Below are 15355 nucleotides of genomic sequence, written 5' to 3'. Positions count from 1 at the left end.
AATACTGATGAACAACATTATCCCAAGCATGACATCGGCCCAAAAAAAAAAAAAAAAAAAAAAAGAGAGAGAGTGAAACAACTAATAATACACCTAATATGTGCTAATAAACGTTACTTTTAGTTGTAGTATCAGGTTTTAGCTAAGATCCCGTCGTTCTGTGCAGTTCCATGTTCAATAACTTTTTTGCTATCAGATTGCTTTTCAACCACTTTTTCCTTCTTACAATTGTTAACTAGAAAAATCTCTGACTCTTTGATCCTACCAAATGTTTTCAGAATTCTCTTACCTTCCCAGTCCAAAGAACTGAAAGAGGTGCTGTTATAGCAACTTAGAGCTAACATTTATCTCGCTGAAAAGTACAGATTGACCAAAACATGTAATAGTGACTGGCATGGTGTGGAAGAGTGGAGGGCAGGGAGGCATGGTTAAAATTAACATATTCGCTATAGCACAGAAAACCAGAAAGCAAAAAAATCTACAAGAAATGTAAGTAAGTGAAACGGATCACATTAGTCATTGACATAGACAACTGATGGCCTTACTTCATGATCAAAATGAAAAAATAGGCATACAAGATAAATGATGAAAAGCAAAAGTCTATAATTTAAGAAGTTATAAAAAGTAATAATACAGAGCAGCATTTCTCAACTGTTTGGCCGCATTCCCAGGGAATGCACGAGGTATGGGAAGTGTCATTACAGTCTAAGACAGAAACCCTTTCCTCATGGGCTACCCCATAACAGCAAGGGCAGACACATGGCATTGAATCTTTGGTACCTTAGATCACCCGGTAGGAAAGCGTCACAGTGTGACGCCTACTGGGGTATGGGAATTAAGCAGCCCACAATCCAGACGCAGATCAGTGATCTGGCCTACCAGATCTACTATCTGGCCTACCAGATCTACCTATCAGACTACTGGCAGACCTCACACTAGTCAAAGACGGAAAGCAAACAAAATCTTCTCTATATTGCTCTCTGAGCAACCTGATCTAGTTGAACATGTCCCTGCTCATTGCAGGGGGGGTCGGACTAGATGACCTTTAAAGGTCCCTTCCAACCCAAACTATTCTATGATTCTATATTCCTACCACACCTCTCAAAGGACAAACACTTCAGAAGAAATGTTGCATGTCAGAGTTAAGAAACAGGCATCTAAAGATGTCAATAGTACAGGTCTACTATCCCACAGTTACTACAAAATCCAGAATCACAGAAACATGGAACGGTTGAAGTTAGAAGGGACCTCTGGATGCCATCTTGTTCAACCCTCTGGCTCAAACAGAGCCACCTAAAGCCTGCCTGAGGAACCGAAGTATTATTGCCTAAGAACGCAACAATATAAACCTTCACACAGCAGCTCCTGCCCTTTCTGATACTGTACCAGTAGCACTCCCGGTACACCTGTAACATCCCCCTTGCCCTGAGTATCTCTCTCTCCCAGCAGTTACCTGCCATCCTGCCAGCTGTGCAGTGGCAAGTCTAGTGTTGATATTATCAATGCCATCCTTCTAAAAGAATAAACAAAACCAAAAAACGCCAGCACCCCAGCAATTTTCTTGGTGTCTGTTTCAAAATGTCATGGAATGAATTTAGACATGTTGGAAAGCAAACTCACTTGAAGTGAATGACTACACTCAGTTTCCAGCTGTAGATCCTTGTAAGCCCAGCAATGATTGTCACTGGGAGTTCTCAATGCTTGACCCTGTCTAAGCATAGTATTAAGACATACATACCCCTTTAGAATGCCATGTGTGGTATTAAGACGTACATACCCCTTTAGAATGCCATGTGTGGTATTAAGACGTACATACCCCTTTAGAATGCCATGTGTGCTCGGTTTTAGCCTGAAAATTTATCTGGTTGGAAAAATCAGTTGTTGGGTTTTGTTTTGTTTTTTTTTTTTTTAAAATTTAAATTTTGGACATCCAAGAGCCTACATGTGAAAGCACTGAACAAATGGCAACTGATCTTTTTGAAGCCTCAGGAAATAGTTGGCCTGTACTCTCCTAGGAAATGCCACAACGAAAACATGATTCACTTGCTGATCCACAGTGCAAAAGGAAAAGCTCAAGAAGCATGTTTTCTCAAGAAACAGGAAATACGGATGGCTGCAACTCCGTTGCATTTTGAATAAGGTATCAAAACATAACGTGAATTAATTGTACTTACATGTAAGTACATTGTTAATGTGCATAATTGGCTATGTCTTTTTTAAGTATTTGATAGCATTTTTTGTCACCATGCAATTGACTTCTCATTAACTTGATCGACCGCAAAGATCTGTATGTTTGCTGACAACAACAATGTGACAATCTGGGAATACTAAATATCACAGTAGAAAAACACACGACATCTGCCATACAGCAGAACACTCCTAGGACATACAATCATATTGCAACTGAATGGTAATTTTAAACTGCCACAGTGTTATGACCAAACAATTTGAGATTACTGTATCATTTTTAGAAGTAATTGCTGGATGAGATCCCTTTTAAACAAAATATTTAAACGTACACAAATGATCCTTTTACTGTCCCACTGACCAATGGAACAAGTTACATTCAAAGTTAAAGAGATTCCTATATAACCAGCTGAACCAGAGATACAGTAAAGAACTCGAAGATAGCCTTCCCCAAATTGCATGCTTTTTCAAAACATATTTCTTAGATAATTTCAGTAATGTCAGTGGGGTGACTTGAGTGAGTAAAAGTTTTTTGAATAAAACATTGAAACTCATTCAAAAGGAAAACAGATTCTTACTGTAGTTCTGTGGAACAAGTTCTGGGTTCTTCGGTGTTTTGAGTTTAAAAGACACATCTCCAATAGTGACAGTACCACCTAAAAAAGAGAAAAGATGTCTTTTAGTTCCCAGATACTTTTTTAGCGTTTAATGTCCTTATATTAAAGTTTAAATCATAGGCCTGCTGTGGTAAGGCTGACTGTGTGTTCACAAAGCAACCTCTAATGTTAGTTTACTAATTAGGCTCTGCTGCTTTTCAATAGATCAGGTATCAGGACAATTTACATTTAATTAATACTGCTTGACTTTTTTTGTTTTGTTGCTGCTGTTATAACCATAACTTACTTTGTTGGGAGCTATGGAATTCAAGCTCACTGCAGAACCCCATTACAACTACCATCGTTGATCTATTGAAATTAAAACTTCAGCATGTTTATCTGCCGAACTAGCAGTGAGAAACACCTGTAGGGGTGATGATTTTCCTGAGTTTTCAAGCAGCCTGAGACAGTATCTGTTGGAGGTATAAAATGACATATTCATGTCAGTGGGTCCTTCCTGCACTCTCTGTATAGCTGCAGAACCTGGCACCTCTCCAAGGTTTGAGAGGTCTCAAGCATTTCTTGCTCTGGATTTCACCAAAACTAAAGCACCTGGCCATTTAATTTACTGGTCTCTTATTAGGACCTGCCTGTCTTATCTGTCTTTCTGCAACCACAGGCTTGAATTAAATTCCAAGGCATGCCCTATGTACTTTCTCGTGGAAATCAGAAGTGAAATCTAGTTTGCACCAGCAAATGGGTGAGCACCAAGGTGGCAGTGGTCACAGAGAAAAACAGCACAACACCCAAAACCCGTGAAGCCAAGAAAATGAGGTGCAGACTGGTAACAAACTCAATGTTTATTTTTTTCAAGAGACCATCTGGGCCATGCAGATGAGTTCACAAGTATTAAGACCATGGAACTTAGATGACTCTAGTAAGATGATGTTTTTTCCATTACTGTTGCTGAAGATAACGCCACCTTTGCTGCCCAACAGGCACTGTAGTGTGTGCGTGAGGATGGAGACAATTACTGAGGTAAGACTGCTTCACAGGGGTGCAGTTCTGCCACGGCGCTCTGATTACACTACCTTTCCATGAATTGAGGCCAAGTTTTGGAACTGTTTTTTGTGCTTGTGCTGTTCTCAGAAATAAGATGTAGAGTACATAGCCCACAAACAAAATCCAACTCTAAAAATCCTTTTGTAGATCTGGACCTTGTCCTACTCCATCCAAGAGGACCCAGTCTATGGTTGCCTATCTCCAGCACCGGGTAAGGAGTCAAAGAGTTCAGAAGACCAATGCTGGAAGCAGAGGGAGATGCTGGAGAGGATGCCTGTCAAAACTAACAAAGGCAACCACAACTCCTCCCATACATAACAGCAGCTCTCCTTTCATGCAGCAGTGACTCTAGTTTTATACTCAAATGTAGTTCTCTTCCAGCATACCCAGATGTTACTGCTCATCTCACAGGCCTGAGAATCCCCAGGTTCTGACATGACTCACACAATCCATGGGAAAGGTTACACAGTTAGGACTAGATTTATAACAGCCAGAGGAGAATCACCTACAGCAACAAACAGGAAGCGGTGAAGAAAGGATTATAGCTGATTTCCTCCCAAATTTAAGGGCTTAACAATGGTGCTGAGACTGGAATTCACAGCCTGACATACATGCCTGCACGTGGGTCTTTATGTTGCTCCTGAAGCCCAAATAACCAGCCCCCCATTTTTTCCTTAAAGTACTGGCAGAAGGCTGTAAGCTGGTGGGTGTTCCCACATTTTATGCAACAGCACAGTGCTTCAATGGCTTGCCAGAAAGTGGGAGACTTAGGCAACAGCAGTAATGCCAAATAAAATGTGGCCAAGGGTTCATCCCTGATCCTAAGGACAAGCAGCACCAAGCAGCTCCCGCCCTCCCTGCTAGAGTTAAGCACCCTTCTCTGGCAAATCTGTGCAGGAGCCAAGAAGTGGAATGATCCCAAACAGAGCTGGGGCTAAGCTAACGATTAGGCAGCAGTCTTTAGCTCATTTCCCAGCCCTCGCTGAATTTGCAGTTCAAATGCACCTAAAAGTATTGTGCCCTCTTCAGCCTGAAGCATTCAAACTCCCTCCAAAAGAAAGTCCCACAATGGCTTAGGGGCTTGGTCCCCATTCTGGGAACTGTTATATATCTTAAATTAAAGAGTCACTGGAGAACAGACGCAACCACTGCAAGGAGTAAAATCTAGGCTTTGGCTCTCCCAGGGTTTTGCCCACTTGTCTGAGTTTTAAAGTAAGAAAAACTATTTTACTGCCTAAGCATCATCTCCCTTTCTCTTTCTTCTGCTGCAGCTCCAGTCACTCTTTCTCACTGGGAAACAGCTAAAGGATTGACCAAAATGCCTCCAAGTTGATGAAAACATCCTAGGAGCCCACTGCTTCCTGCAAACGTTGACACCTCTCTCATTAGCTCAGCTAGGAAGAATTTTAACATTCTACAAAGGGCAGGTTGCCTGATATATCCTTAGGAAATTAGTGCCAGTTTATTTTCTCACCGTTCCCCAGCCAACATGCAATGAGACAAGAGTATACGACTAATTAGCTCCTAGCTTAAATCACCTCAGCTCAAGCGGTAAATACTCTCTCATGCATACACCGTCTTCCAAAACACAGCAGGGACAAGATGCCAAAACAACAAGGTGTCAGACTTTTTCAATACATTGGAATGATGATATCATCTACAGGAGAGAATTTTAATTACCTACTTTATTGGCACAGTACTGAAAAGCCTTAGTTGATTTCCTGTACTCTCCCCCCCCCCCCCCCCCCAAAAGAAAAAAACCCACAGCTGAGTTTGGTCTAGGTGAAAAATGGAAAATGAATCTGTCCTGGTGGTATTTATGTCAGTCCTTAACATGCTAACCCTCGATCAACACATCTAGTCATGTCCAAAAATTTCACAAATATTCCAGCCGTCAGTGGACCCTACAAACTTTCATGAAAAATGGGCTGGGAGGGAACTATATGCAAGATGTGGAGAGAGCTGAACACACAAAATCCCTAGCATACAGTCAGGGCATTCAGATTTTAACAGGTTTGTTGCTGCCTGGAGACAAATGTTGCCTCCAGCTTGCATCTGTCCAAAAAGCAAAAATACTAGCAGTGTTTAATAGAACTTTAAGCAACAATAAACGAAGACAGTGGAGTCTATTTTCCTAGCTAAATGAGCACAGGGGAGATTAGCCCACTGATCTTATCGCACACTTCCACCTGGTCTATATTTTCTTGTCTCATTTGTTTCTTCTGTACTTGTTTAAAATCACATGTTTGGTTACTCCATTTCCACTGCATTTCCAAACTCTTTGAACAGAGATGTCATCCCGGACAGGCTCTTTCCAATGTTTCACCAGCTGGCAAGAACTGACAACAGCCTGCTTTGTAAAATGGTGCTGTTAAATCAGCAAGACTCATAATCTGAGAACACGTATCCCAAATTATTTGACTCCACTGCAAATTATGGAATAGCCCATGAATACTCCAAGCCATCTCACAAGCTGCTACCACACTATTGTGGACAAAAGCTATACACACGGGGTTTTGTGATGGAGACTTTTAGCCCGTATCAGGCCTGCTTAGGCAAGCAGTGAAGATGTGCCCCTGGTTTCTTATCTCCCACACAGAAAACAGTAAACTTAGATACCACAGTCTTTGAGGAAAACAGTGAGATACGAGCAGTGCCCGATGTACACAAAGAGATATGGCTGCTGAAACAAAACAAGTGCCAAATAAGCCAGAATCCAAAAGGTAAGGGGGGCATCCGATTCAGGGGGCAGACAACATACAGACAAAGAAGTTTGTTTAAGAGCCCATGCAATACGGGCCAGAAATTGGCAGCACATAAAGACCGTGACCCAATAACGGGACCCTGATGAGACTCTCTGAAACAAGGAGGTATGAAAACAGCCTCAATACATGCAACGAGCTCTTTCTACTGCCTCTGGAATAGACAGGTGTGAATTGCACCTCTGGCAAAATGGCAATTCGCACATGCACATAAAGCTAGCCAGTAACTGCAATGCACTGAACCTGATAGGCTCTCTTCTTTAGAGCTACATTTTAGACAGAAAACAATATTAATACCTACATCTGCTTTTTACGATAACTGACAAGGGGTCTTCACAGGAGCAGGCCTATTTCTTCCACTCGGTCCAGTGAGGGCTACTGAATAGAAAGGCACTGCTTCCAGCTCCAAGCCTCTGAGCTGCAGAGGAGGCAGCCGGAGGCTGGGAGGGCACTTTGGCAGGGCGCTCCTGCGGGAACACCCTCGGCTTTTTATTCTCCCCCAGCATCTCCTATTCACCGTTCTCCAATACAGAATAGCAGGACTTGATGGACCTTGTTCTGACCCACTGTGGATGCTTTTATGTTATAATCTCAGTAAGAAGGCTTCTTGAAGATGCAGCTTTATTGTGTTCTTGGCACCTTTGACCGGTCTTGTATTTAAAAGCTAGTACCACACCAACTATCCCTCTTCTCCTCTCCCCCTCCCCAGAAGAGACCATTCCCTAATCCTACTATTTTTTCCTATATGTTGAGAAGAAAAAAACGCTGCTGTTTAAATTATTTACAGCAACGCTGGTCATATCTGAAGATAAACAGATTGCATCTCAACTACAATTTAAGAACTTAAGAAGCAGAAAAAAGTTTTATTTCTTCTACTGGCCGTTTTTCTGGTGAAATAACACATTAAGAAAAAAAGAAGGAAATGAATAAATTTGAAATGGCTATTTTTAAATAAAGAAATTCTACAGCAAAAGAAAACACTCTGCACAGATCTATACGTGTGTTTAGTTTTTTGAGTGCACAACCGAAACAGTTCCAATCTCATGTGTAAATCTTTATATTATCAGGGTTTTTATAAGACACTACAATGAAGCTTCAGGAATGTTGAATTTTTTCGTGGTTGAAATTATTGCATTTTGGCCTCTTTAGTCCTGAATTTATGTGAGATTAACACACTCCAACAGTTGACTTAGTATATTACACATTCACTTGTACACAGACCATCCATCTGGTCTCAAAAGCCAGTAACAGCAAGAGCATATTAAAACTGTGAAGGTGCTAAGCTCTGCTAGCATTAACTTCTGCGTGATAAGATCACACCTGTTAGAGGAAAGTTCAAAATCTGTATTATATTGAAATGTATATTTCTGGATCTTAATTTCATTCTAATGTGAAAGAAAGAGGTGGGGGAGCTTTTAACTGATATTTATCCAGCACATTTCCATAAGGGCACAGAAAAGACTATCAGCCCTCATCCTTGAAGATTTAACTTATTTTGAAGAAACAGAAATTACACTTTCCAGGATTTGTTTTTTCTTTTTCCTCAATTTTTCTGAATACATTATTCGGGGCGGGAGCAGTCCTATCTACACAACTTGCTTACTTCTCTCATTTCATACCAGCTTTTACTGGCCATCTTCATGGCTGCAAACATTACACACAGTCACTGGGTAACGCCGTAACCTGTTCTGCATCTTATATCGGTACTAGCAGCCTCCCAAACACGAGGGACAGAAACCCATTCCCTGCACTCACTAGGTTTGCTCCTTGACCACCGCTGCCTTCACATACAGATGAGGTAGAGCTCAGCTGCTGCCGAAAGGACGCTGCAAGCTGACAGCTGCTACTGACTGAAATAGTTGGATGTTTACACAACAAAATCCATCTCCAATCTAAGCAAAAAAATCCACTTAAGTTGCCCTTTTTTTATGAGCAAAAGAAACAAAGTCTTTCCCTCTAAGAACCCAAAATAAGTATTTGAAACACAAAATTTTAATATTACTCGATTTCTACTCAACATTATTGTTAGACCTTCTATTTTTTTAACTTTCAGTTTTGAAGCTAACGCTTGATTTTTCAATTGTCTACTTTAGGCTAATGATTCTCTTTACTGATTGAAGTTCAAAGTGCCATTAAAACAAAATCTTGGTATTTACTCCAGCAAGTGAAACTTTTCCTCCATTTTTCTGCATTAGGAGAAGATTAACAATATGAACATGGAATCTTGTCTGACATCCAGTCATGTAGAAAGCTTACAATCATTTCTTCGCAGACAGCTATTTTTCGTTTGGGCCAACAGCATACCCTGAAGGTAGGGAGTCTAATGATGCTCAATTACAAAAGTGTCATGATGTGAAAAGTCAGTTTTAAATATGTTTAATGCCATGATGATCTCACATAGACCTGATACATAAATTTCAGAGTATCTCGTAGTAATACGCTTACCACGTCAAAGAATTGCTAAGCTGCCCATTTCATCAATTACCAAAACATTTTAGAAATACTGGTCATCTTCTCCAACTCCCTGCTCAATATCAGCTTACCACCAAGATGAGATCTGATGAGCTGTGGCTTTGGCTGACTGAGTCTCAAACATCTTCAAGGATGGATGTTCCACAGCCTTTCTAGCCAACCTTCTCCCCTGCTGCACTACTCTCCTAGTAAAAAGGTTTGTCCTGTTGTCCAGTCTGAGCCTCCCAAGCCCCAATTCATGATGACTGCTTCTTGGTGTATTATCCGCCACTATTAAGTAGAGTTAGACTTAATCATTTTTGTAATTGTAATTTTAAGTTGCCAACAGATTTCTCCTCCCTTAGGCCTCTCCTTGCAAACCTAACAATCCCAGATCCCTCAGCTTCTCACCATCAGGTGCTCTAGGCCCCTAACAATTTTGGTAGCCCTCAAGTGGACTCCATCAGTTTCTCAGTATCTCCCTAGAACCAGGGAACCTGAAACTGGACACAGCATTCCAGGCAGAGCCTCACCGGTGCTTTCTAGAGATGAACCCTCCCTTTACCATTGCCCATGCTCCTCCTAATGTAGCCCAGTCTATGGTTCACCTTATTTGCTATGAGGTGTTGGCTCATATTCAACCAGACATCCACTGCAACCCCACAGCCTTTCCAGCAAAGCTGCTACTCAGCCAGTGCCTCCCCAGCCTGCAGTGACACACAGCAACACTTAAGTCCAGTAGCAGAACTTCTCTTTCTTAAATTTTTTGAGGTTTCTGTTGGCCCAGTCCTCAAGTTTATCAAGGTCCTTCTGGACCAGAAATCTGCAGTTGTCAGACGGCAGGGATTTTGTCCCTACATACCAAATAGCACTTTTACACTCCTCTTCTGTTGTCTGTCTTTATTTCCACTTTTGTATGCCCCCTTTTTGTGTTTAGTTCATTGAGAAGTTCCCTGCTTGGCCAAGCAGCCCTCCTGCTGAAATACCAAATCCTCCTGTGGAATGGTTCATTCCCGAGCTGTCATACAGTTTTCTTTAAAAAGCTTCAAGCTCTCCTGGGCACCTTTCTTCTTCATGGTTGTTATCCAAGGGATTCTACCTACCAATCTCCTGAATAAGTGAAAGCCTGCAGTCCCTAAGTTCAAGATCCAAATTCTGCTGCTCACCTTCCCAGCCTTCCTCCAGATCCACAACTCAATCACGTTACGGTCACTGCGATGCAGGCTGCCATCTATGACCAAACCAGTTGCAGTTCTTCCCTACTTGTGAGCAGCAGACGAAGTGAAGAGTTAGCCCTGAGCAGGCTCTGTGGCATCTGTGTTACAAAATTTTTACCAACGCAGTCTAGAAACTTCCAAGAGCAGATGCACAATGCCAGAGTGCCCTCCTAGCAGATGTCTGGACGGTTGAAATCCCCCATGAGCATGAGGGCCCCTGAGTGGGAGGTTTCTGCTAGCTGTCTGTAGAAAGCGATATCCACTACCTCCTCTTCGTCATATGCTAACAGATGCCCACCACATCCCCAGAGCTCCCTCTCAGATCTTCCACGGCCAGTGCTACTTATGTGAAAAAGTTAGCTCATAGTGTTTTAAAACTGTATGAAGATTCCTGAAGTACAGTTTGCTCAGTGCAGAAAAGCCAGACTATTAGTCTATTCCAAACTGAGCTTAGATAACAAATGCATTAGTACAATTTCAATAATGTATTTCGACTAAAAAGAAACTACAACTGAAAATCAATAGAATTGTTTTTGAAACTTCCCATTTACTGAAAAGATAACCAAAACAGACAAAACAGCTTTAAAATTCACTGTGGCATCTCCTATGCAACTATCCTGAATCCATGAGTTTGCCAAGCAGGTTCAACTTCAGCCTTATACATTAAAATGGGCAGGACTTGCAGAACACATCAACACGTATCAGGACTGTAACAGTCGCTGAACAGGAAAATTTAAATTTTGAACAACTGCCAAAAATTAAAACTCAGAAGCTATTTACTGACACTACTCATGGGAACAAGCGTGAAACCCTACCGAAGAGCGTACAGAAGCTTATCTGCCTGACAGCTCATCCCTTTTTTCCAGCTATATCAGCGTGTCTAATAAAAGACACTATGTTTTTGCCACCAACCTTTTCTCTCTTAAACGTTAGAATAATTTGAAATAACTCAGGTATAACTCTGCAAGCTTTCACGACAACTGGCATTGAAAATTCCCATCTCCATTTGCTGCCTTCTCAGTTGTGCTGATGAAACAACTGTTCATAAGGCCTCGCTGCAAATCAAGTTGCTGAAATCGTTTCAGTCACCACAATGCAGCCCCCTAAGTACAACTATGGAGGCAATGAACAATAGCAGGAATGTTAAGAGAAAGATGAAAGAATGAAGTCTCTTAAATAGGTTTTGCCAGTGAAAAAAATATTGCCAGAACCACACTTCCAGCTATGTGAACTTCAACAAGATAACGACACAGGTAAAGTCGGAAAAGGGAATGTGCTGGAAAGCATTTACATCAATCATCAACCAATTCTTTAGTCTTTGGACAGTGACAGACCCAGAAAAAAAAACCACCCAAAACTCCTTCTAAACACATGGTCCCATTCATAGTCATCTTTCAGATTATAAATTTTTACCACAATCACTTAGATCCTGTATGCTGATGATTAACATTACAGGATTCTGCAGTCTGATAGAGTTTTCACAACTGACTGTGTTATACTCAGCAGATACTCTTGTATGTATTACTGAGATCTTTTAGGCTTTAAACACGGGTTTGATTAGGAAGTGGGATAGACCAGGTTTTAGAAAGCACAGGAAGTGAACCTGGACAGGCAGAGCTGCAGAAAACAGCGAATGAAGCTAGTACATATTTTGGTCTACACAAGTGACAAAGGGCAAGTTGTTTTGTGCACATTAAGCACCAAAGCACGCGAGAGACCTTCCTTCACCTGTACTGACTAGCAATGATTTTTATTTTCCTAGCTCTTCAGTTTTCACCAAATTTAGCATTTGCTCCCACCAGCCCCTTAAAGCATCTCTGATATTGTGTATTCCATCAGACTTTTTTCAAGTTTCGTATTACCTACAGATAGATGCAAAGAACTAAACATCAGTGAACCGAGTTATGTAGAACTTTGCTTTGTTCAGCTCATACAGTGTCTAAAATAATAATTCATCACAAATAATTCTGCAGTCTACAAAAACTTGATTCTTTTCAGTCTTTTGGAAGGAAACATGAAACCTGCATTAAAAAATAATCTGATAGTCCTCCTTCCACAACATTTGTTACTATAAATTAAGTTTCCCTTATTAAATAAGTTGTGCAAACCCAAACCCTTCCTAGATATTCCCATTACCCTTTAGCCACTGAGTGCCTCTATCTTTCACTTTGAGATTTCTCTTAAGCTTTACCACTAGATAGCTCTAGCAGTTCCTCCACAGTCCCCAGTGCACCAGCAAGTCATATTCCCATTACAAAAACAGAGCTGAAAAGCTAAGCATGGTTCCTTCACATATAACAGGACAAAATCAGGCAACAGTTTCTCCCTTACACTTAAAAGGTACCATCACAGACACTAAATCCGATCTGGCAGGGATGTCAGATCCAAATTACTGGGTAGACAACAATTTGCTGTTTACTTGACTGTTAAGAGCTTCCAGCCTTTTCAGAAATATTTTCTTTATTAGCAGGGAAGAGACATGCAACCTCAACACCGCTTACAACAAGACTTTCAATTATAGCAGCTGCGTAGAAATAGCAAAAACATGTACTGGACACAAAATTTCAGACCATCTCTTTGTAACTTCAGTAACCTCAGAGGAGTGATAGGGCCTGCAAGAGGACATGCAAATATCTTTAAAATAAAATTAATTTAAATAAACCAACAAAAATCAAATAATAAATAGTGTTCCTAATATCAAGGTCCCAAACTCACAGGAGCATAGGAAGCACTATAATGAATGAGATGCCTCAGGTGCTGGGAGGACAATTATCCCTAATATTATCTCTTAGCCTGCCTTTAATAAACTACAAGATTGTCTAGAGCTTTGAGATATAAATCTTTCTACCAAAACTATTACCATCATTGATTGTAACTGGGAATACTATTATTCATATACATATACAGTGTATTCATGAATATTGCTAAGTTACACTCAGTTACATTCCATAGCACATGGAAATTATGAACTATTTTTAGTAATACTGCATTTGCTACCATTTAATTTTGCTAAATTTCTTCTTGTTCTTAAGGTTACTCATCCCAACAAAGGGCTGAAAAGTGCTGAGCTACCTTCTTCAGGTGCTTGTTTCACACAGTTAACTTGTTCCCTTTTATTCCTATTTAAGATAAATAACCCTAGGTTTTTAATACTTTTCACAAATAAGATATTTTCTATTCAAAAGTTCTGAAAGGAATTTTATGGTTATCAGTTCCTCAAAGGCTTCCTTCTTGAGAAAGCTTTGAGAAACGAAACACAGAAGACATGAACTGATCAACTAGTAATCAGATTAAAAAAAATTAAAATGGATATAAATGGTATTAAAGGGGTGTAATCAAGACCTTCAGCGAGTACCCCACCATCAGAATCACTTGCTGTCATTTTAGCTCTCTAATTTACAGCTGCTCATTGCTCGCTCTGTGTTAGTAGCTTTGTTGCTTTTGGCATTCATACAGAAAAGCGCCAGCTACCACAGCCATATGTCACCGTTTCCAGACACCACTTCTGCTCTGCACAGGCCCCTCATTTGTCTCAAAGGTCACCAGAGGATATTCCAGGACAGTTCAGGTCATCCTCCCTAGCATATGCAAGCTCAAGGTCAACCCCCTATCCCGTTACCTTATGCTGCAGGCACACTCAAACACGCATCAGCCTTGGCAACCCCTGACACGGATATGGCTTGGCCTTAGCAGAGGGACAAAGCCATGCACTGCAGAAACAGAAAGCATGGCAAGATGGCAAGCAGCCGCTTGATGGAGAAGCGCGGTTCTCACAGGTACAGGCTGCGGGGCTGCTCCTTGCTTCACTGCGGGTGAAACGCTTTGAAAGAGAAGCTCTGGAAAGCCACGCTAAGTGCCCCTGCAAGCCTGTGACTGAACTCTGCCCTCTCCTCTCACGCAATACTCACGAGCATAAGAAGAAACAGGGACGGCAGCACAAACTGGACATACCAGCAGCCCATAAGGCGACAACCTGCCTCCAGGCCTCCCCCGGGCCGCCTGGCTGAGGGGAGAGCGGGCCTGCCCTCACCCCCGGGCCCGCTGTCAGGGCCTGGGGGTCGGCCGGGGCAAGGGAAGCCGGGGGGAGGCCGTAGGGAGGCCCGGGCTGGGGGGCCGGGGGTCGTTACCTGAGCTGTGCAGCGCCCTGACCTCCAGGCGGCCGGACCGCGCCGCAGCCGCGCCGCCGCCCAGCACCTGCCGCAGGAGCAGGCGGACCCTGCGGGCAGCGGGGCCCCCCGCCCCGCCGCCCAGGCACAGCACCCGCGACTGCATGGGCCGCGGGGAGACCGCCGCCGGGCCGGGCCGGGCCGGGCCGAGCCGAACCAAGGAGGGGAAGGGAAACGCCGCGGCACAAAGTCCCACCGGAAACTAGCGCCGGGCCGACCGGCGGCCGGGGCGGGTACGGGCCGGCGGGGGTGGCGGCCGCGGGACAAGGCTGCCTGTGCCGCCGGGGTGCCGGGGGAAGGCTGGGCCCCCCGGGGGGGGGGAGGGGGACCTGGCCGGAGGGGGGTGCAATGGCAGGGGGAGCCCTGAACCCCCTCAGCACGGGCCGCCGCGGCCGGAGAGCAGGCGATGGCGGCGGCGCCCCGGGCCCCCTCAGCGCCGGCCGCCGGGGCTGATACCCGCGGTGTGTTCAGCCAGGAGGGCTGGGGCGTCAGCTCCGAGGACGACGTGATTTTTTTTTTTTTTTAATATGAAAGAGGCTGAACTCCATAGCTGGAAACGTTTAAAAGGCGTGGGCAGCGGTGGCTGAGGTAAATTCATGCGCCAAAGGTATTTCCTACCTCTGATTCCTTAAATCCTGCTGAATTGCTGGGCCCTTGTGTGCCAGTGCCACCCCTCGCCTGTGCTCTTGGGATTAAGGTATTTTATACTTCAAGAAGAATTTGAAGCCAGTTACTCAGGAGTGACATTTTGCACACGCATGGCTTAGATGTGAGATTTTTGGAAAAGATGATGTTATTGAAATCGATTTCAAAACTGCCTTGGTTCAACTGAAGTTACTGCTCTTGGATCTATGTAAAAGCTCAGGAGTAAATTTTAGAATAATTTCTGAAAGGCTGAAGCTTTCATAATAATG

The 15355-nt window shown here is 42.9% G+C and overlaps 1 protein-coding gene across 1 annotated transcript in view; it reads right to left on the bottom strand.

Moving 5' to 3' along the window:
- VWA8 (von Willebrand factor A domain containing 8) overlaps nt 1-14547 on the bottom strand; it is a gene marked incomplete at its 5' end in the record, with an annotated part of 195231 nt that extends 180684 nt beyond the window's left edge. The window contains 2 exons of the mRNA XM_082333521.1: nt 2766-2843; nt 14403-14547. Coding sequence (XP_082189647.1) covers nt 2766-2843; nt 14403-14547 — 223 coding nt within the window. The remainder of the gene's footprint in view (nt 1-2765; nt 2844-14402) is intronic.
- Nucleotides 14548-15355: the final 808 nt, after the last annotated feature.

Source organism: Platalea leucorodia (assembly GCF_965183815.1).
Source record: "Platalea leucorodia genome assembly, chromosome: 2".
Classification (NCBI taxonomy): Eukaryota; Metazoa; Chordata; class Aves; order Pelecaniformes; family Threskiornithidae; genus Platalea; species Platalea leucorodia.
Note: the sequence above shows the minus strand (reverse complement) of the source record. Positions and strands in the feature narration are given on the sequence as shown.